Raw genomic sequence first — 23,506 nt, 5'->3', positions numbered from 1 at the left:
GAGAAGCACAGTGAAAATATGGCAAACAGCATACACCAAAACAGCCTGCGAGTTACTTGCAGTCTGTTCAGGTTTTATGCTGTTTGTTGCTCATCAGTTTCAAAGGGTTGGAAACATAACCTTTCAAACTTGAACATAGTAAATGAATTTTTTTAATGAACTACAAATGTGTCAAAATACGTATCTAAGTGGTAAAGGGATCATCATAAACAGTATCCCAGAGGTGTGTGTTATTTTTGTGATTACCTCCATGCGTCAGAGCTTGTCTAGACTTATTTCTGTCATCATGCAATTTTTAATCCCACAGACTTCACCATGTGGAGAGAGCATTTCAAATAAAAGACCATGTCTATTGCTCAAAGTTCAAGGTCAAACTAAGAGGTCAAAGATTATATAAAAGATGATAATAAATAACATGTCTAGACTTCATCATTTATCAGAAATAAGAATTTAATTTCCCTCAAATTTTCACCGTTTGATATGACATGTTGTGTAGCTACCACTTTAGGATTCTGAATATAACTTAAATGATATATCTCACTTTAGAAAACCATTTATTTGATGCTTTCCGGTGGTTTATAGAGAAATATCAGTGAATTAAAACTGATATGTCACTGTTTCAAACAGTGAAAAATAACTGTGGAAATTATCGATAATTTTCACTGTTTTACTGTTAAATGACGTCATTTTTGACGAAATGACGTCATTATTCCAGCGAATTTCTCCAGTTAAACTCTTTTTCAATGTAAATAAACGGTGAAAGAAAGCATAAAATAAAAAGAAAAATTATTGTATTCGGTGGAATATCGATTTTTATTCACTCGCGATCATAGAAAAACTATATTTTACTCGTGGTTGTGCCTCTCGTGAAAATATGATTTTATAAGATCACTCAATGAATTAAAATCGATATTTCACCGAATCCAACAATATTCTCTATTTTATAATTCTGAATTACAATTCTTTGTAGCTCAACCAATATTGCTACTCTATAGAAAAGCATGTGGTTCTAAATTTCTCTATGTAAATTCCCAATATTTCTACCCTTCAGAGAAGCAGCACTTCCAGCTATGATCAGTATTTCTAGCTGTCACTGAACACCAAGTAGATTTATTTTTGGTTGTTTGCATATAGTGGCTCAAGGATTATTTCTTCATGTATATACCTATGTTAATTCTTTTTGGTAATGTTCATTGATTGTTACTCACTTCTATTACTACCTTACAGAGAAGCAGCAACTCCCACCTACCTCCAGCTATGGCAAGTACTTCAAGCTGCTACATTCGGGCAAGGAGCTGACCTTCACCATACCCGACGTGAAAACACCGGTAATGGAGGGCAATACGGCCGAGTATGATCTCTACCAGAACCTCACGGATAACAGGCTGTTCTCCATCAATATCAGCCACAAGTTTGACCATCAAGTAGTGAACTTCACTGTGAAAGGAAAGGAGCTGGAAAAACCAAGTAGGACTTCATTTTTTTCGAATATTGTAATGTTGTGTTTCCTCCTCCTTTTATCTGAATTCCAGCATTTCATGTACACAAAAACCTTTTATTAATAATTTTATGTTTGTTATTTTATGTTGAGCAAAACAAGATAACTTTTTATCTAGGGATGAAAACAATAATAATAGTTAAAAACTTTTTAGACTATTCTGAAAAAGTTGTAATGTTGGAAAATAAAACAGATACATATTTTGTTTCACTTATTTTCTTGTAATTCCATTTCAGAGCATGTATCAGTGGCCAATAAGGCAGGATTCAATCTGTGGTTTATTGCTCTGATTGTGGGTATCCCGGTGGTGTTCATCGTTGTGGTCCTTTAATCTGCTATATGTACCGGAACAGAGGTTGTACCAATCCATTTAAGTATGTCACGGGTAAACACTTTAACAGTCAGATTCAAACTTTGACCAATTTGTAGTTCCTAAGAAAATCAATTCAAATTTAAGACCTCCTTACTAGATACAAGTTTTAAAGGCTTTATTTCCAAACCCAACTTTTCACTTTTTATATTCAGCAGTTTAGAGGAACAGCAGAGTTGAAGCAAAAAGCTTCAGGGTGCACCATTTGTGCTCAATATATTTCCATAAGTTTTAGTTATTTGCTCCTTGTTGCGGAATTCGGAATATAATCAGAAGAAAAAGAAGCATATGTAATAATTCTTCAAAATAGAATCACATCCATTTTTCTGAATCTGAGGGTAATCAGCGACAAGTAAGACGATTAAACAACATTTTAAATACTTGCGAAATATACATTTTTATTGGAAAGAATTACAAAATACTTTTACGGTAATACTAATATCCCATAAAAAAACTCACTCAACCCATATAAATCAAAAAATATTTTTAGTATTCATTTACTTTACATATTGTTACAAAGTATAGGGGGAGTACTAGATCCCCGTGGACATCTGTTGGTCCGTAGACACAACTTGTCCGATGGTGTTCTCCTTCAGTTTTCAACAAACAGCATTCCAATTTGTAAGCATTTTCCTTATGATGACACAATTCAATTCCATTCATGTTTAATTGTTACAGCTTGCTGCATATTACTACATGGTGTTGGGGGAAATCTCTGCTGTGCCAAGTTATAGTTCATGTTCTTATTATAAATATACCCAATTAAAGTATTTCACGATGCAACATTCCTAATTTGATGGGGAGCAGACCTCTGCGCTCATGTTTCCTGATGATGTGAAGTTGTTGCTATGCAATTTTAATCGCCCTGCATTAAATACTTTAAGTTATGCCCCCTTGTCAACTTAGTATTTCTGTAACATTATTATTGTTTTTTAGACTTTAATTGGCAAAATTAACAAACTTTGTTCAAAGAATGACCCAGAAATTGGCTACACCACAGGTTCCAATTGTTAATTGTTACAGCTTGCTGCATATTACTACATGGTGTTGGGGGAAATCTCTGCTGTGACAAGTTATAGTTCATGTCCTTATTATAAATATACCCAATTAAAGTATTTCACGATGCAACATTCCTAATTTGATGGGGAGCAGACCTCTGCGCTCATGTTTCCTGATGATGTGAAGTTGTTGCTATGCAATTTTAATCGCCCTGCATTAAATATTTTAAGTTATGCCCCCTTGTCAACTTAGTATTTCTGTAACATTATTATTGTTTTTTAGACTTTAATTGGCAAAATATATACCCAGGGGGTCGATAATTGATATAAACCTGTGTAATAAAATAACTTACAAATATTTCACTCTAAACCACAAGGACCAAAGGTTTAATATTTGGTATATAACATTGTATTGGTTCTCCACAAACTTTGTTCAAAGAATGACCCAGAAATTGGCTACACCACAGGTTCCAATTGTTAATTGTTACAGCTTGCTGCATATTACTACATGGTGTTGGGGGAAATCTCTGCTGTGACAAGTTATAGTTCATGTTCTTATTATAAATATACCCAATTAAAGTATTTCACGATGCAACATTCCTAATTTGATGGGGAGCAGACCTCTGCGCTCTGTGAATAGAGGGTTTAATGCATGTGCGTAAAGTGTCGTCGCAGATTCATTCAATTTTTTTAAAAAATTGCTCTAATTGCAGGTGTCAAAAACGAGAGTAGGCAGGCAACAACGTAGAACATGAAGTGACAGAGAATGGTTTCCAGGATGAAAGAAGACAAAGTGAAGAGTTATCTTTCTTTTTTGACCAGATTTTAAGGGTAACTTTTCTGTGTGACCATGGTTTAAGTGGAGTGTAAACTGAATGTTTGACCTGAATTACAGAAGTGTGTAATTGTTATGTCTGGTGTGAGTTGAGTGTAACCATTCTCAGGCCTGTTTATAATTAGTATGTGAGCTTTTTGTCTTGCCGGAGTGAAAGAAGACTGTATACGTTATTTCTGACATGGGTGAAATGATTGGTTTATGAACATTTTAATATGTGTGTCTTGGCTTCAGCTGTGTTTATACCGCGACAACATTCATGCATATGGCCAACATGTCATGTGTGTTTTTTGTGAATTGGACAGTTGATATTGATCCCATATATATGTCTTAATAGATGTTGTACAATTGATGTTAGCCTCATGTTACTAGGTTGAATAAGAGCTTCATGTTCAGATTGACATCAATAATTCCAAAGTCAAGTATTTAAACTCATTAATAATGGTTACTCACACTTGGGATCAACTCTTGTTTTGGCAGAATTGCAGTATGTATTCCCTTCTGATCTTTTACTCACATGAACAATTGATAAGCATAATAGTATGGGATTGATGATTTAACCATGATACTGTATTGTTTTCTGCATCTTATGTCTGATGTAGTGTGACGTAGAGGTAACGTAAACTCCTATAGAAATCATGCTTATTTTATTTCCAAGAGAATCAATTTAAAACTAATACATTAATATGAAGATGTAGGAAATTTGAGCTGGAATGTAAAGATCCGTTAAGATTACACGAAGACTTGATACTCAAGTTAATTTATCATTGCTTTGTGTGACATTTCAGCTGTTTTCTGTTTTTTGAAATGTTTATTTTTTTATTTTGTTGCTTTTATCAAATTATCAAATGTAAAAAACAATGTAAATACATGTAAGGCACCAACCAATAATCGTTTGTTTGGCTCATAAATACATATATAGCGGATATGTGTTGAATGTGGTGGAATATCGATTTTAATGCACAGCCACGAGTGAAAAAAAAAGTTTTTTATGAACACGAGTGAAATCAATTCGATATATCAACATATTGAACACATTTTCTGTTTATTGTATGCTTATAGATGATTTTTTATTCATTCCGGAACATATAATTCCCAGAATTGGGAGCCCAGAAATGCGACTACATGCATATTCAAGAGAAGCTTATCCGTATGTTTTTATAAACATTCAATGCAGAGTAATCGCCCTTGGTAACATTAGGGGGTCACAATGGGGAAACCAAAGATATCTTAAAATAGGTCCCGTCAAATAATGAAAATTATCGATAATTTTCACTGTCTTTTTTCACTATCTGAAACAGTGAAATATCAGTTTTAATTCACTGATATTTCTATATAAACCATATAAAAGCATAAAATAAACACATGTTACATCACGAAATGTATAATTGGTATTTTATATTTATTTATATCTATTTTAGTATTCCACATCATTAATTAGCTTGTACTTTATTGACAATTCTTATTGTTCAGCTTGATTTATATATAACGGTACATTTGCAAAAGATTCATATAACCCTATCAAATAGAGGATTGAATTTACCAGCATTTATATTGATTCATGTTTTTGTGTATTTAAGACATTTCCAATTACATAAAACAAATTATTTTCCCTTAGAAAAATCCTGACTTGTTTTTTATTTTTCGGTAAATATACAATCTCATTCGATAAGAACGATTACACCTTTGATTTGATTTCACACAGCCATTTTCCTTTGTCTCGATGATCGGTTCTGAACGGTGTAAATGCTGACTGCGTATAATTTTTTTGTGTTGAATAATACAGTGAGGTATTGCCGACAGTCTACGGGTTACATAATTTACTATCTGGGACGTTAAGTGACAAATTTGATCGCCGTTTGTATTGCAGAAACAATGCGCCGACGCGACAAACATTTTCACAGTATTCTCGAGAGGTGTAGAAAAATCAATTAATCTGTAACATGTGTTGAAATCGTTTTATTAAAAAATTGTAATTGTTATTATGCTAATTAGTTTGTGTTAGCAAATTTTCAAATCAGACCTGTTTATATAGTTATCAATCGACGTGTTTTATTTATTTTCCTATGTCCCATAATCGAGTTAGATTTCCATAGGGTTACATGCAGAAATGTAAAAACGGAAAGTGTTAACGTTAAATGAGAAAATTCGGGTATTATAAGTGTCGAAGAGCTTAAGTGCACGTAAATTAAATCGCGAACGAATTGGAGTCGGAAAAGCCCAAATTCTCCGTGCAAACCATTTGCATTGTATTTAGAATTAGAGAGAACAAATACAACTTATTTTAGGTAAAACATTGTTGTATTCATTTAATTTCAATTAAGATTCATTTGATTACAACAGCTGAAATCATTGTGTCAAAAGGGTATAATCCTACACCTGGATTTAAAATCAAAGTGTTAGAAATCGACATGTTCAAGTTTCATTTCCCTTCTTATACAATATGTTCAACAAACTTTAAACATGTCCACAATTAGCGTTTAAGATATAAAGTTCGCGTTGTAGTGAGTGTAATGTCCTAAAACAAAGTCCATTTATGAACATGTATATGAATTGCGGTTTCAGTGCATACATACTCCATATCGCGATCGTATGATTAAAATGTAATGTTTTGATCATAATGATAAATGCATGTTATCAGTGTTATATGCGACTTTCGCTAAGCTTAGGAACACATCGAGGACAACAGGTAGTTGATAGGTCTTTAAATTTTGTTTCATCGCGCCTAAAAATGTGTAATTATATTTGTCTGCATTTTATATAACCATGAGTAGTTTTAAGTGGTAATTAAATTAAAATTATCATCTTTCGTATTGCTATTTAATTTAAATTGCTATGAGGTGAATTCTTATTAAGACTTAATTTTTTATGAATAAATCTGCGCCAAGTGTGAAGCTCTTGGAGCCCCTTCACACCGGCTTAGAGAACGACCGCTCTTATTTAAACCGGTTTACAAAACGACCGCTCTTATTCAAACCGGTTTACAGAATGACCGCTCTTTTTCAAACCGGTTTACAGAACGACCGCTCTTAACTGACCGTTCCAAACGGTAATCACAGATTATTCTTATTCGTGAGTCAATGTTATATTTGTGTGTCTTGTCTACTAGAACTACATTTACTTTGTGCCAACTGTATTGCAATAGGTATCTTGCCATGATACATAAATGGCCACAGCACTTTTTCTGTCCTAATGATACAGCCAAATGTTTTGATATGTGAACAACGTATGTCATTGAAATATTGAGGCGAGGTATTTTTCCATTTGTATCTAATCTGCATGTGTGTTTGTCGATTGTCTGATATATATAAAGGGTAATCACCCGATTTCAAATTTTGTATGATTACTTAAACTTATTGAACATCTTATCGTTGCATTCATTTCACTGATTTTGATCGGTTTTCTACGCATGTTACTTTATAGCAAGTAAAAAATGGCTGGTAAACACATCACTTAACTATATCAATAGAGGATGTCCCAACAAATCTTTGAATCTATCTACTAACACTAATGTGTGGTTTGGCTATAATAACACGTATACATTTCCTTCCAAATGCACAAGGAAACACAACTGATCAATCTTCACGCAGCGTTGTCATTGCTTGCTCACACATCCAGCTATGCTGGTTCCAGTCAAATCTTTGCACGGAGGTTGTCATCTAAAAACGCAAATTACTGAACTGAAATATGGGATTTTATCCGAGAATAATCTACATAAATACAAGGTTTGAGGTGTTTTGCGAATAAATTGCTTCAAAAGTAAGCTATGTTTATGCAATCATAATGTTAGAAAAATCATAAACGTTTCCAAATATAGGCACAATGTCTTTAACTGATTATTAGTGGAATAATGTTTAATAATGTCACTTTTTACGCCAGTATAGATCATCACAACCGTGATCATATTCCACGCTATTTCTCAAGGCATTGTTTTTGCGATGATTTAAATCAGGATTTTTTAAAACCATGAATGACAATCTTGCTTTAGTACGACCCTAATAATCTATAAAAAGTAAGCGCCCTCAATAGAAAAGTCGATCACTGACGGGTTTCGACGTAAACGGTAGTCCGATTGTCAGAAACAGCCAAATGTAGTTCCGGATTGGACGAAATAATCTGCTTATCCGACGAGATGCAGCTCAACGTATTAAGATAAACACTATATTGTCTTATAACAAGGATGTTAAAGGGATCTTTTCACGCTTTGGTAAATTGACAAAATTGAAAAAAGTTGTTTCAGATTCGCAAATTTTCGTTTTAGTTATGATATTTGTGAGGAAACAGTAATACTGAACATTTACCATGGTCTAACATAGCCATTATATGCATCTTTTGACGATTTTAAAACCTAAAAATTATAAAGCGTTGCAACGCGAAACGATTGAATAATTTGGAGATTTCGGTTTTTGTCGTTAAATTTTGTGAAACTACGAAGATTGCTTATATAAGGTATAAAATACGTCAAGAATGTGTACTCGGCGGAATAGCTCAGTAGGCTAAAGCGTTTTTACTTCAGGACTCTGGCATGACTCCAGGGGTCACTGGTTCGAAACCTGCTCCGGGCAATGTTCTTTTCCTTTTTTTAATTTTATTCTTGATTTTTTACTGGAGCTTTTTCGGTCCAATGTTTACATTTATCAATATAAAGCATTTAATGAATAAGTTAAAAAAATGCCAAAATCTGTGAAAAGGCCCCTTTAAATCGCATAGTTGAATTCATAACTGTTGCGCTTAGTTCCCGTATATGTTTCAAAAAAACATTTGCGATTCTAAACGTAGGTTACAAAGTTGCATAATTTAATAAGTCCGTTAACACTTAGAGACCATATATTCTTCCCCGATTTCGGTTTGAAACTTAGCAATGTTGAATCAAGAAGTAGGTCACTATGTAAAAAAAAGTTTATTTTTGTGAACAAACTAGAGGCCACTTTTATTTCCCAATCGTGATGAAAGTTGCTTAGAACATGTTTCCCAATAAGATGTAATTATAGTTTTAAATTGGGAAACTAAGGCATCGGGATAAATTACAGAAAAAACATGTGAACGCTCTATATGAAACATTTATAGTCAAATGGTAATCGAACTTGGTGTTAAGATATGTCCAAATAATGTCATAGCATAACGACCTTGCGTCATGAGGAGGCAAAAACTGGGTCACTAGGTAAACTAAAAGAAGCTGCTTAACAGTCGAGAAAGCTTATATTTTGAACAAACATGATGACATTTTGATAATTGTCCTAATGATATATCGGTAACGTTTGAAAATTGTTCCGTCTATAGAAAAACATTTGACAGCTGTAGATGTCTAGATAAATTGCCCAATCTTCATGAAACTAGCTCAATTTTTTTCTCTATTGATATCTCTGTTAAGTTCTTAATTTTCCCCAATCTAAAATCTTATATACGAAATATATACTTTACACAAATGACAGTATACACCACTTTAAATAAATGCGCTATCACGCTTTGTAACTGATAAACCTCGTTTATCGGTCGGTAGTTTCTGAGATAACTAAATTTATCTAAGGTTTCATTTTGAAGCAAACCTATTTATACACAAGCGAAACACTTGGGTACTTTATAAGTTTGTCGCTATTTATTAGTAAACCTATGGTATTTATACATACTAGATGTGACTGTGATTGAGGCGACAATTTAATTGTCAAGCGTGTAATTTTATAAAAAATATTTAAAATGGATGTAATATTTTCATAGTATTTCTCATTGTATAAAATAGTTGCGTGTGTATTGATTTCGTTTAACATGGTATAGGTTTTTCGATTAGGTGGGTAGTAATTGTGTCAGAAGTTTGAGTTTGTCTACATCCAAGTTGTCTTACAACAGACGATATCAAAAACTTGAAACAAAAATCATGCAGGTATATTTTACATGTGTTTTATTTTAGTCGTTTAAGTGTAAACTTGTCATAGTAAGAACACATGTGAAAAAGGGACCAAACGACGCAATGACATATATTGTTGCGAGCTAACTGTTCCGTATTCTTGTCAGAAATAGTTCAATAATAGTTCAATAATAATAATGTGGTTTTTACGCTTATTTACTAAAACGAGAAAAACAAGTCATTTTAAAACTTCATTAACCTTTTATTCTTTAACGTCGAAATTCATAGAAGTTATATTTTCATTAACACAACGTAAACATTAACAGTGCAAATTTCTTTACGGTTCAAGTTCACCACACAAAACGATGATTTCTCAGAAATAAGTCAAATATTTTAAACAATTTTCTCACGCAAGTTTCCAACACTCATTCACCACAAGAGTATACGTTTTAAATAAATAAACAATCTTTAATGTATTAATATAAAATATCTTTGTTGGGTTAAAGTCTATTATTTAGTTACAGTAGCAATTAATATGAATTCAGTTTATATTAAGTTTTTCTTACAAGTTTCTGAATATTTAGATCTAATAAAAGATGTTATGCCCTTGATGTTATGGCCTGACTGAATTACTTAATAAAGTTCCTGGAACCTTAAATACTCGAGCGACCCAAAAGGTTGGTCAATGCCCAGTTTTTATGGCCCGACCAAGAATTCTTGGTCGCCTGCCCCAAAATTACTGGTCATGTACCCAAAATAAATGGTCATTGCCCCCAAAAATGGGTCAATGACGTCGATTGACCACAACAAGTTGTCATGAACGCTCGAAATGCATTGAAATGACATCACGCCAAAAGACACCGCCATATTGGATTTTGAACAAAAATTTATGTAAAACAATCTATGGGCGCTTAGAAAGATGGATACACCACTTTAAACAAGTATTAAACAGAGATTACATCATATCTAAAAATAACCTGTTTCATGCTTAGTTCACTGCAGACAATAGTTCAAACCTGACCATGATGCAACGCGACAAATGGCTGCGACCAGATCAGAAATGAGAATGGTCTGACAATAACCTACGAAAATGTACTCATTTAGGCATATTAAAATAGATATACGACGAAGATAACAAGGTATGATCACTTAACATTATGTTAGTGTAATACGTGTGAACACACTTAGATATAATGACATAAAATCGAAGATCAAATGCAGTAACAACAACAACAACAACAGTGGACTTTGCATTAAACGGATGAAATGATTTTAAACAGCTATGTCTTTTGTTTGTATGGTGCTCTGTGAAATGAACCAGTTCACATGCAAATTAAATTATGGCTGCTCAAATATTCAACACATGAGTTGTACAGCAATGGGTAAGTTAAGTTATATTCATAATATGTATAAACAAATGTTAGGTAATTTGATGTTCCTATATGCAGGGCATATCATTACCCCCCTGTCTTTTTGGCAAAACTCCTGTTGCCAAAGTCCACAGGTAATTGTAACAAATACTAAAACAGTTTACTGATAAACATATTATTATGCCCCCCTTCGAAGAGGATGAGGTATATTGCTTTGTACATGTCGGTCGGTCCGTCGGTCTGTCGGTCGGTCGGTCCGTTCACCAGATGGTTTCCGGATGGTAACTCAAGAATGCTAACGCCTAGGCTCATGAAACTTTATAGGCACAAGGTCACAGTGACTCGAAACAGTAAAATGACTTAAGATAAACTATCAATAATGAAACACACTTTAAACAGCAAACAACAATACATTTCTTTTCAAATGTTACATGGCTATGGCTTAGAATGCCGCTTCGACACCTGTTCCCTATCCCTCTCCAGCTTCCCAACAGTGGATCGCCTTACCAGATCTGAATTAAATCTTAATGACTTAATGTCCTCACTCATTGGACATAGTTTGTTTTTAATTGCACGCAACTCCGCCGTGTTCTCTCTTATGGCTCTAATGATCTCCCGGTTATCACTGCTTAACTGGTTGACTAAGTCAGTGAAGGCTTGTCTCAGCACTTCGTTTGACGAAGAGCTAGCAGCTTGCACAACGTTGACGCACTCCCCGACGGAGCTAACGGGACGCTCTGGTTCCACGACTTGCCTCGGGTTTTCTGCGGTTGCAGCGGTTGCCGGAGAACATAACTCCTCCAGGAACGACTCGGCAATGCCATTGCCCAAAAATTCGGGTTCGTCCGTTAACGGGGTGTTCACCTCTGCTCTCACCGCTGACGACTGCGAGAATGTTATTGGAGCGTTCACTGTCTCATTCATGTACGTCGGCATCGGAAAGGGGATCGTTGCCGGCCACAGGTTTAGGGCTGGTGCCTGAATTGCACGAAAGAGCGGCGATTGACTAGGCACTCTTGCAACACTTATCGCGTTGATTTCCACCGGCTTCTCTACTGTATTAAAAGCAGACACGGAAGGTGAGGCCGAAGGCGTTAGTAAACTACCGGTAGCCTGAGACAGCCAGTCGGGTAGGACTGCTTCCTCCGCGTCTTGTTCGAATATACCCTCATAGTCATCTTCAGGATCGGCCTCCATAAAGTTGTGAACCTCGACGGGATTTTCTGCTTTCCTCAGGATTTGCGAAAGATCCACTACTCCTGCTCGTTTTGCCTCATCGACATGACGCTTATACCGCGTGATATGGTTAGTGCGATCTGCCACTTCAGTACACCGGAAGTTACACAATCCGCAGGAAAATGGAGCCTGGTCCATCGGCACATGGTGCTTCAGGATGTGGCCAATCAACCTCCCTTTTCTATCAGTTTTCCCGCACACTTTGCATCGGTATCTACGCCTAGGGCGCTGTTGCGCTAGAACCTTGGGAATCATCTTTTTCTGAAATTTAGTAATTATTTTATAATAACTGAGTCTATGTCTATAAAATTAAATAAAGTGTTAATATTCTTTCACACGCCACTGTCACACAGCCATTGATTTGTATGCATCTTCACCGTTCTCAACTTACTGTTATTAAAATTTCCTAATTCCCAAAGTGTTACAAATGTACATGTAATTAAACATAAATATAAAGTTTTAGAATATAATGTTCACTGATGGCAGGCTGGTTTATGGTTTTATGTTTTTAAAATTTTCCTCCGTGAAGACAACACCCATCTCGGTAGTATCCCTGCTTTGCATGGCTTAAGCTTGTTGTGGTGTACCACTCTGGTTTGGCCTTCTTTGTTTAGCTTGATGGTGAAGTTGATCTCGGAGAGTTTTGCTGTTACAAGATAGGGACCATCGTAAGCCTTTTCCAGCTTAGGGTTGACGCCGACCTTCCTAGTTTCATGCAGGCACCACACCACGTCACCGACTTGATAGTGATGAAAGGACAGCTTGGCATCGTAGACTTCTTTGCTGCGTCGAGCGACCTTTCCGATGTGTTTCCTGGCCACCTCGTGGGCTTTCAACATCCTTTCTTGCAGCCAAAGGACGTACTCGCCTGGGTTTTCTTGCTTCGGTGATGCGTCAACATGGCTGTAGATGAGGCTGGCTGGCATGCGGACTTCTCTTCCTAAAGCTAGCAGGTTGGGGGAAAGTTTGGTACTCTCATGTGGGGTCGACCGGTATGCTGCTGCTAGGCAGGCCAAGTGCTGATCCCAGTCTTCCTGTTCGCCAACAAGATACGCTCTAACCATGCTCAACATCGTTCTGTAAAATTTTTCTACTTGTCCGTTGCCTGCAGGATGACGGGCGCTAGTTCTGGACTTCTTGACCTCTAACAGCTTGCACAGCTCCTTGAAGACCCTGCTCTCAAACGCTGCGCCCTGGTCGGAATGTATTGCTAACGGGGTACCCCATCTCGTTATGACATCATTTAGGACCATTGATGCGCACACTTCGGCTGTTTGGTTTGGCACTGGGATGATCTCGACGTATTTTGAAAAGACGTCCGTTACCACTAGAATGTACAAATTACCGCGCGGAGTGACTGGGAACGGCCCAGTAAAATCGATCGCTAGGACGTCCCAGGGTGCGCCAGACCTGACATAACCCATAGGCGCCCTAGGCGGTTTTTGTGGCTTTTTATCAGCGTCACAAACGGAACAACTGGCAACATATACACGCACATCAGCCTTAATATTGAACCAGTAATAACCTAACGCTAACCTTGCCCTTGTTCGCTTGACCCCTAAATGACCAGAGGTCACACTGTCATGCATTCTACTTAATACCAACTTTCGCAGTGTGTACGGGACAATCAGCTGAAGGCAATCGTGTGTTTCGTTTACCCGCTGAAACTTCCTATATAGCTCGTTATCTACTAGTACGAGCGAGTCTCGTATCACCCAGTAATGACGTGTCTCTGGACTCAACGTTACCATTTCATCAACCGGCGCTTTAATACCATCGCGTATCACACTATAAATTTTAGCTATATAAGGGTCATCACTCTGCATGGCTGCCATTGTTACGCTTGTGAATTCGGTTGCCCATGTGTGCAGAGTAGAACTTCCCCTGTCGTCCGATGGACCTGTCTTTGGCACCTCACACTCGCTACTTTTAACACTCTTGATCACAGGCGCGTTTTCGGTTAAAACGACAGGCGTTACGCAATCGTCTTCAGGTGACCCCGCATTCACTTCACCTTCTTCCTTTTCGTTTGGTTTCAACAGCATTAGTTCGGCTCTCCTTCGGCATTTATTGCATGGGCCGCACTTCAACGGTTCGCTTGTATCTACGTCGCTGCACGTACAGTACCGGGGACTTTCACAGCGCGATAAAGCGTCACAGTGGGCTTGCTTATTACCTGCTCTATATTCGATGGAAAAGTCATACACGGCCAGAATCTCAATCCATCTCGCGATTTTCCCATTCGGTTCCTTTAAACTAAAGAGCCATATCAACGATTGGTGATCTGTTCTTACAATAAAATGCCGCCCCAGCAAATACTGCCTGAAATACTGGATGAAGTATACTGCCGCTAAAAGCTCTTGCTCAGTTATGCAGTAATTCTTCTCGGCTTTATTCAGCCCCCTGCTGGCGTAGGCAATGACTCGCTCGCGACTCTGCTGTTCTTGGCTCAACACCGCGCCGATCCCTGTGCCGGACGCATCGACGTCTAGGTAAAATGTCCCACCCTCATTTAGTGGATGTCCCATGACGTTTTCGCTTATAAGAGCATCCTTGATTCGTTTAAACGCCATATCACACGCATCGTTCCATTCGAATTTGGCCTCCTTTCTCGTCAGATCAATCAAAGGTCGCGCGATTTTAGCGTAATCTTTTACAAATCGACGATAGTACGAACCAGTAGCCACAAACTGTTTAACCTGCTTCGCGTTTCCGGGCTTTGGCCAATTGACAATTTTTTCAATGTTCGTCGGATCGGGACTTATCCCCTCTCCTGAGACTACGTGACCCAGAAAAATGACTTTTGACTGGAGAAGGCGGCACTTATCTGACTTAAGCTTCAAACCTGCAGTTTGGATACGAAGTAAAACCTCATCAGTTCTCAAAAGGTATTCCAGCCACGTGGATCCGAACACCACAATGTCATCAATGTAAACTAAACACGTTAGCCAAGTTAAACCTTGTAACGCCAGTTCCATTGTACGCTGGAAGGTGCTTGCGGCGTTATTTAAACCGAAAAGCATTGTTTTCATCTCGTATTGACCATACTTACAGCAGAAAGCGCTCTTAGGAATGTCATCCTTCTTTAACGGTATTTGAAAATACCCTGACGTAAGGTAAAAACAGCTGAAGAAGCTTGACCCGGCCACAGCGTCTAAACAATCTTGGATTCGTGGTAGCGGAAACCCGTCTGGCTTCACCAATGCATTGACCCTTCTATAATCGACGCAAGGTCGTATAGCGCCTGATTTCTTCTTGACCAAAACGATTGGGCTGGCCCAAGGGGATGTACTTTTCTGAATTACGCCTTTCTTAAGCAAATCTTCAAGTGCTTTCTTTTCTTCTTCTGCATACGCTAATGGAACCCGCCTTGGTCGCTGTTTAACGGGAGCTGCGGTACCTGTGTTTATGGCATGCTCAGATATATGTGTAAGTCCTAAGTCCCATTCGTCTTTAGAGAACGTGTCTGCGTATTTAACTAACAACCCAGCTACAACGGATTGTTGCTCTTCCGTTTTTCCGACGACTGATTCTTCAAACAGTGATTTCAGGTGTGGGGCACGTCCTTTGCATTGGCAACCGGTAAGTCTGAAATACGGCTGTCCTTTTCAACTGTCATCAACTGTACTCTTCTCACCGTTGTAATGTTATCTCGCTCACCTTTGTTTTCTTCATTTGCTATAACCCCTGTACAACAATCTATCCTCTCTGCCTCTCCGATTTCTGCATGGTGCCGCAACGTTACGCTCGTTGAGAAAGGGTTCAAAACTTTTACCTTACAGGTGACTGCTCTGTTTATGTTCACTAACGTTGCAGCCATTACCAATGGGTAACGCTGAACGAAACCCTCTGTGGGTTCAATTATAAAATTTTCTTCTTTGTCTTTATCGTCAGCCTCATCGCGTTCAACATAAACATCAACCACCACTTCTGAGAGCCCCGGGATGGCAACATCTTCTGCAACGGTGACTTTCCGTAGCCTCCTTGTAGCGGGTATCAATGGGATTTCTTTCCCTTTTAGCTTGATTATATTCTTGCTTAGGAAGATGTCCGCCTGTCCGTCCTTCTCCCCAGCCAACACATCCAACCCTAGTAGCACTTCGTCCTCAATGTCGGCCACAACTGCTTGACAGATCACCTTTACTGGGTTTAATATAAGATTAAATTCTCCCGCCCCCTTCTCACGTATTGGTGAACCACCTGCCCCACGCAGCTTGACTGACCCCTTTAGGACCGGCTTGTCCTTGGTGCTCAGCTGGTCATACACGCGACTGGATACTACCGACCTCGAAGCACCTGTGTCGACGGTGAAGGACACTGGTGTCTCCCCTATCCACCCTCGGATATAAACGCCAGTGGTCAGCTCTGTCCCCCCCTTCACTCCAGCACAGGATACTTCGCTCTCCGCCTCGCTTACCCCCGTGTGTTGTTGCTCGCCCTTTAAATCACCGTTGTCTTCGTTTCCTAACAGGACCTCCCTCTGGGCACGAGAGAAGCCCCTCTCTCGTTTAAATGTTCCCGAGATGGCGTTGCACCGTTAGACTTCGTGGGAAATGACTTATCCCTTGTTTGGTTTAGCGGAGAGTCTCTTGCGTAGTGGCCGGTTTGATGACACCTGAAGCACTCTACGTCTCTTCTTGGTGGCCGCCTCTGCAAATGTTTCTTTTCCTCTTCCAATTTCTCTATCCTACTTAAAAGAGTTTTCAATAACTCTTGGTCAGTAGGCTGCTTAACAATGTCGCTTCCTCTGCATGCCGCCCTTTCAGTTTCACATTCTTCTGAGAATTAGTCGTCATGCTCGTCAGTGGTATAAGCTCGTCTGGTTGCATGCTTGTACTCTCGATCGGATTCAATCCCGATTCTCGTTTGAATGAAATTCACCACATGGAACACCGCCTCGTCGATATTCCTTGGTTCCTTGTGGTACTCGACCTCGAACTTCACCTCCTGGTCAACCAGCCCATCAAGGAATCTTCTCACTAGGTCCTCATCTCGTGTGCTTCGATCCCGTTTTTTATGCGCTTTATCATACAGACGCTTGAGTTCGGCAGCATAGTCTTCCGCTTTTTCCCCTTGTTTCTGGTTGCGCCTACTAAACTTGGCTGCGAAAGACCTGCTTGTCTCGACTACGCGGTATCGCCTTGTCAACTCTGAAGTCAGTTCATGATAGTCAGACAACAACTCCGTAGGCAGCTGTGCAAACACGAATTCGCTAGCCTGACCTATCATCGGCAGCAGATTGTCAAGCTTATCATCGTCGTCCCAACCATATCTCCTAGCAATCGCGTCGAACTGACCATACCACCCAATCTTCTTTTCCTGTAAATGGTGGTATCTTTGGCACCGGACGAATATTCCGCCTTTTTGCGGGCCTTCTATAAATGCCATCAGCCCTTGGTGCGTGACATGCAGGCGCTCGCTGCCTATAATCGTGAACACTTGCGTTTTCGTTGTTTCCCTCCCCGTAGCCGTCTTTGTCTTCATGGCAGTTGTTGCGATTGCCCATCGACTGACGTTGGTAGATGCCGTCGAGCTCCCGTTCCATTAACGGGTTTCCCGAATCGTGCCTATACGCGTCGTCACGTCGCTGCCGATAACCGTTCCTCGCCTCGCGCTGGCCGTCAAACCCGTGCTGTACGATGTCACGGCCATTGCCAAAATACGCGATATCCCGCTCATGTGCATATTGAGCGCCGACAGGTACATCGCCGTTGAACGCACCCCGGTTGTTGTAGTGACTTTGGCCCTTAAGAACGCGCAGCTCGGATACAACTTCCTTGAGCGCTCCGGCTACCTCGCGCATGAACCCATTGGTAGCGGCCATGCCACCGCCGCCTTCGTTGTCGCTATTTCCGTCCGTGTCGACTTCGATTCGCGCCGCGTCACCTTGTAAGCTCGATGCGTCCGGCGAGACTTCCGTGCGCGCCTCGTCCCTTTGAGCGCACGTTGCGCGTGGAAATCGTGTTCCCCTCACGAGCCCCGCTCCGATAGTTACTTCCGTGTCACTGTCATTCAGATCACTCATGTTAACTTATTTAATAGTCACAATATTCGTGGAAAGTATCTTGTTGAGTTTTTATTAAAGATATACTGCTTAAAATGTTAACTTGTTATTTAATAATAATACGCGCAGACGTGAGTCCAATCACTGGATCCCTTAATTGTTGATTGAAAGGATCCCTATTTCTGACACCATAAAATGTTGCGAGCTAACTGTTCCGTATTCTTGTCAGGAATAGTTCAATAATAGTTCAATAATAATAAAGTGGTTTTTACGCTTATTTACTAAAACGAGAAAAACAAGTCATTTTAAAACTTCATTAACCTTTTATTCTTTAACGTCGAAATTCATAGAAGTTATATTTTCATTAACACAACGTAAACATTAACAGTGCAAATTTCTTTACGGTTCAAGTACACCACACAATACGATGATTTCTCAGAAATAAGTCAAATATTTTAAACAATTCTCTCACGCAAGTGTCCAACACTCATTCACCACAAGAGTATACGTTTTAAATAAATAAACAATCTTTAATATATTAATATAAGATATCTTTGTTGGGTTAAAGTCTATTATTTAGTTACAGTAGCAATTAATATGAATTCAGTTTATATTAAGTTTTTCTTACAAGTTTCTGAATATTTAGATCTAATAAAAGATGTTATGCCCTTGATGTTATGGCCTGACTGAATTACTTAATAAAGTTCCTGGAACCTTAAATACTCGAGCGACCCAAAAGGTTGGTCAATGCCCAGTTTTTATGGCACGACCAAGAATTCTTGGTCGCCTGCCCCAAAATTACTGGTCATGTACCCAAAATAAATGGTCATTGCCCCCAAAAATGGGTCAATGACGTCGATTGACCACAAAAAGTGGTAATGGACGCTCGAAATGCATTGAAATGACATCACGCCAAAAGACACCGCCGTATTGGATTTTGAACAAAAATTTATGTAAAACAATCTATGGGCGCTTAGAAAGATGGATACACCACTTTAAACAAGTATTAAACAGAGATTACATCATATCTAAAAATAACCTGTTTCATGCTTAGTTCACTGCAGACAATAGTTCAAACCTGACCATGATGCAACGCGACAAATGGCTGCGACCAGATCAGAAATGAGAATGGTCTGACAATAACCTACGAAAATGTACTCATTTAGGCATATTAAAATAGATATACGACGAAAATAACAAGGTATGATCACTTAACATTATGTTAGTGTAATACGTGTGAACACACTTAGATATAATGACATAAAATCGAAGATCAAATGCAGTAACAACAACAACAACAGTGGACTTTGCATTAAACGGATGAAATGATTTTAAACAGCTATGTCTTTTGTTTGTATGGTGCTCTGTGAAATGAACCTGTTCACATGCAAATTAAATTATGGCTGCTCAAATATTCAACACATAAGTTGTACAGCAATGGGTAAGTTAAGTTATATTCATAATATGTATAAACAAATGTTAGGTACATTTGATGTTCCTATATGCAGGGCATATCAATATATGCTTAAAAAAGGACACACGGACTAATTGTCGGACGGAAAGAGGAACTGACCGAACGCCCGACAAACAGGGCTGACTGACAGACTGGCGAATGGATTAACTGACAAGCAGGCGTGCCAACGGATGGTTCGGGGGGAGGAGGCGACTCACAAACATACCTGGCAATCAAATAAACATAACTAAACATGTTCGGTTTAAATTAAAAAAACAAACAACTTTCACCTTAACCAAAATGTGGGATGTATTAAAGAAGAGAAAATAACGATTTAATTTTTTTCTTCAACCGATTGAATGTGTATCATATCTGAAGTCTCTCTATCTGCACCTGTATGTATTTATCAGTTTACGTGTACATGCTTACCCACTTTACAAATTTGAAATAAATATTTTATCATTGTTAATATCAAATGCATATAATACACTTGGTTTCATATATGTTACATACTGCATGTTTGATATGAACTAGCAAATAAGATCTATCATTAAAGAGTCATCCACAAACATTTATAACAGATTGATTCACATTAAAATAATTGACATAGTAAACATAGTATATTATTCATATTATATATATGTGTGTACAATATATATTTACCAACGTTAAAAACTGATCGAATGTGAAATAATATATGTATATGTAGATTCCAGAGCACTTCAAAGAATTGTCTATCCGGATTTCTGAAGCACTTGATGACAGTGGAGCTGGGAAGGCAACTGTATTTGAGCGGAGGAGAACTTACTTTTGGAGGGAGCAAATTGAGAAGATAGCATTGTAACTAGCAGGGACTAACCGTGAGTGTAACCATTTCGGGAGCCAGTCGGAAGGCACCACAACTCCCGGTATCCAGTCTGATATTGATTTCATATCAAGTGACTATGAACTTAATATAATGACCGTAATGGACGACTGAGAGGCCGATATGCTAAACATTCTGATGCTCCACGACGACACCACTCCACCTCAACAGTACTTGCTACAAGTCATTCAAAACTACACACCGGAACCGGTTACCAGTCTGACCCATGCCACGTTCGTAAGGAAAGTTTCGGGTCAAGTATTGATTAACGCTGAAAGATGGAAACAGAACAGAGCTTAATACCTAACTGGGATATTGTAAATGCATTTCATGTACGTAAACCTCTTTCTGAAATACAACACTGGATAGACAGATGAAGAGGTAGACCCTGGCCGCCTGTTAAGCTACTTGAGGCTGCACGGGTAGCTCCGTGTTTCCTGGTACCAGCCGGTCATCCGATTACATTTTGATTACAAACGCGAAGAATGGCGACTGTCTCCGAACCTGATAGGACGAATGTTGACATTTAGCTTAAATATGACTCAAATAAAATGTAACAATGTTTCAAAATTGATATTTGCTAAAGTTGCGGGAGATTCTATAATAAGCTTTCGTTGTAAAACTATAATGTTTTACACCATAGATAGAACACCTCCTTGCATATGGTTCGAACACAACCTTATGTTTGTACTTTGGCTTTGTTTACACGTATTAAGGCGATGGCTGCGATTGGGGAGGCTCCCGTATAATATCATAGAAGGAGTGAACTTGTTCGATGGGAAACTCTCAAAGTTGCTGCAGAGACGCCATTTAGTGTATATAGACTCCATGATAAAGAACAACTTACGAGATGTACTTGACATGGGTATAGATAACATAGGAAGTCGGTTGCAATCGTGCAGTATACGGCGAAATGCACAAGCTGGAAAACTAAGGCGTGTATTCTTACGTAACAGCATCAGGTTACTGTTAAAGTTTGAGTACCTGGGCACATTTAATAATATTTTACTATGTTAAGTGAGTGATATTCACGGTTCTAATGCAATCAACTGGCAATATATAAAATGTATATACAATGTTTTTGAATACTCCACGGATGGAAGATTGAAAACTGATGCTTTTAAATTTATTAAACACCTTTACGGGTTTCACAATTCAATTCAATCATCTAACAGTTTGCGATTACGAAATGTTCTTGATAGCGAAACTATCCGTCGTTTAAAATATTCCTTAAATACGGATGTAGTTTCTAATCGCTTCAATATGGCTTCTATATTGTACTGCAGTGGACATATTCACGCGGCAGTTAGATTGTTGGATGACGTGGAGAGGATATATCACATCAAAGTCAATGCGGTGTGTGATTGTAGACATATCGAAGGAGATCGTGATCTTCAGGTGTTTGCTTATATGCTATCAGGTTACAGTGACAACGGATTTGTTGAACTGCAATCCGAATTATGTGTCCAGTTTTTGAGGCAAGAATCGTACTGCACTCCTTTCATATAACTGTTTGAAATCAATCGCAATATCACTGAAGAAAAAAAGGCCCAGAGAACTATGACTCAGAAACGATGGATGGACAGTGCTAAGGTACCTCACGTATGGGGGACTCGGTGAACGTGACAATCAGCTACATGCGTTAAGAGACTTGGTGTCTTACATGCGTGGTAGAAGAGATCCCATCATCCTGTATCACCAAGAGACTGCCGTAAACTTGCTGTGATACTGCTATGCAATGGAAGCAGACTATGGAAGGGCGTTACATTTATACAGAGAATCGTTGCGATGTTGTCGTATCAAAAACAATGCTGCTAATTTGCACGTTAGGCGTGTTCATCATTGTGTACTTGATTAAATATACAATTTGCATAGGATGGCAGTACACATATTCAAATTCTTACTTGAATATAAAAATTTGAACGTGTATAGTAATTTCTATATGTTAACTAATTATAAAAAGAAATAAATGTATTTCAAAGCATCATAATCCCCACGTATTCAAGTTAAACAAATGATGTATGCAGTCAAGAACTATTTACACAGTATGCGGTAATCTTCAACGAGCATAGAACAGACCATAAAGCAAAAGCGCACTTAAATTTAAAGAAATAAATCAGGATTTGTAACATTGATTCGCATTTCTTGTGTATGCCAATCGCGGCTGCTGCATTTGATTAAAATCTGCAGGCACAGTTACTGCTTGACTAATGCAGTCGTTTATCTCAAACACAATGTTGAAATATAATACACCATCTTATGTTATATATAATTAATGCGCTTTATTTATTTCAAATAATTTTATTGATTGTATACCGTGTTCAAAATTGAATTTCTATCGATCGATTTCGAACACTGACAACTTAAAATGAGCTTCGTTTATAGTTTATAAAATGTATTTGAATCAGCGTTTTCAGCGCTTTGTTCGTCCGATAAGTATTTACAATTTCAAGCATTTTAATATCTAAGTGTAAACACCAAAAACACGAAGTATGTCGAAGTAGCAAAACCTGATTATTGATTTGCAACTGACGAATTCTGAAAAATTTAGCCAAAGCAGTAACGACACCTGATATCTCCCGTTTATGCTAGTGTAGGTGGCATGGTTAAGTTTGCATGTTGCTTATGGCCACTAAAGGTAATTTTTCATTTAAATACTAATTTGTTTACAAGTTTTTAATTTTAACTATTATATTTCTTAATGATCAGAATTACCACTGGCTCTAGATGAGTCAATATACGCTCCGTGGAATTACTGACTGTAAGGTGGGGGGGGGTCTTCGTAACTAAATATAAATTCGGAAAGGTTTACTAAGGCGCATATCCCAATATGCCTAAGCAACTTTAAATTATGTTGGTCACATAAGTGACACATTTAATTTTGATTCATTTTTAATTTGAATACGCACTCGTGAGGGAAAGTCTCGGTAACTCCATTATGTTCCTTATGCTCATTACAACTGGTTCCTTATGCCTTATTCAAATCGAATTAGGAACTTCTTACTTAACAAATAAATTCATTTGAATAAATAGAC

General features: G+C 38.3%; 2 protein-coding genes across 4 annotated transcripts in view; one reads left to right on the top strand and one right to left on the bottom strand.

Moving 5' to 3' along the window:
- Nucleotides 1-23,506, top strand: part of LOC127857001 (neuroglian-like) — a 196,532-nt gene that overhangs the window by 39,102 nt on the left and 133,924 nt on the right. Inside the window, exons 15-16 of one of the 2 annotated variants that reach the window (XM_052393254.1) lie at nucleotides 1,228-1,467; nucleotides 1,735-5,683. The exons of the other annotated variant lie outside the window; for it this stretch is intronic. Of the exons in view, the coding sequence (XP_052249214.1) occupies nucleotides 1,228-1,467; nucleotides 1,735-1,829 (335 nt within the window). The 3' untranslated portion in view covers nucleotides 1,830-5,683. Of the gene's footprint in view, nucleotides 1-1,227; nucleotides 1,468-1,734; nucleotides 5,684-23,506 lie in introns of those variants that run through there. 2 annotated transcript variants of the gene reach the window in all.
- Nucleotides 9,955-23,506, bottom strand: part of LOC127857004 (uncharacterized) — an 87,463-nt gene continuing 73,911 nt past the window's right edge. For both annotated transcript variants that reach the window (XM_052393261.1, XM_052393260.1), the window contains exon 2: nucleotides 9,955-12,410. In XM_052393261.1, the coding sequence (XP_052249221.1) occupies nucleotides 11,349-12,404 (1,056 nt within the window). In that variant the 5' untranslated portion in view covers nucleotides 12,405-12,410 and the 3' untranslated portion in view covers nucleotides 9,955-11,348. The remainder of the gene's footprint in view (nucleotides 12,411-23,506) is intronic.

The sequence above is a fragment of the Dreissena polymorpha genome, chromosome 14, assembly GCF_020536995.1.
Source record: "Dreissena polymorpha isolate Duluth1 chromosome 14, UMN_Dpol_1.0, whole genome shotgun sequence".
Classification (NCBI taxonomy): Eukaryota; Metazoa; Mollusca; class Bivalvia; order Myida; family Dreissenidae; genus Dreissena; species Dreissena polymorpha.
The sequence above is the reverse complement of the archived record's forward strand: the minus strand, read 5'-3'. Positions and strand labels throughout refer to the sequence as shown.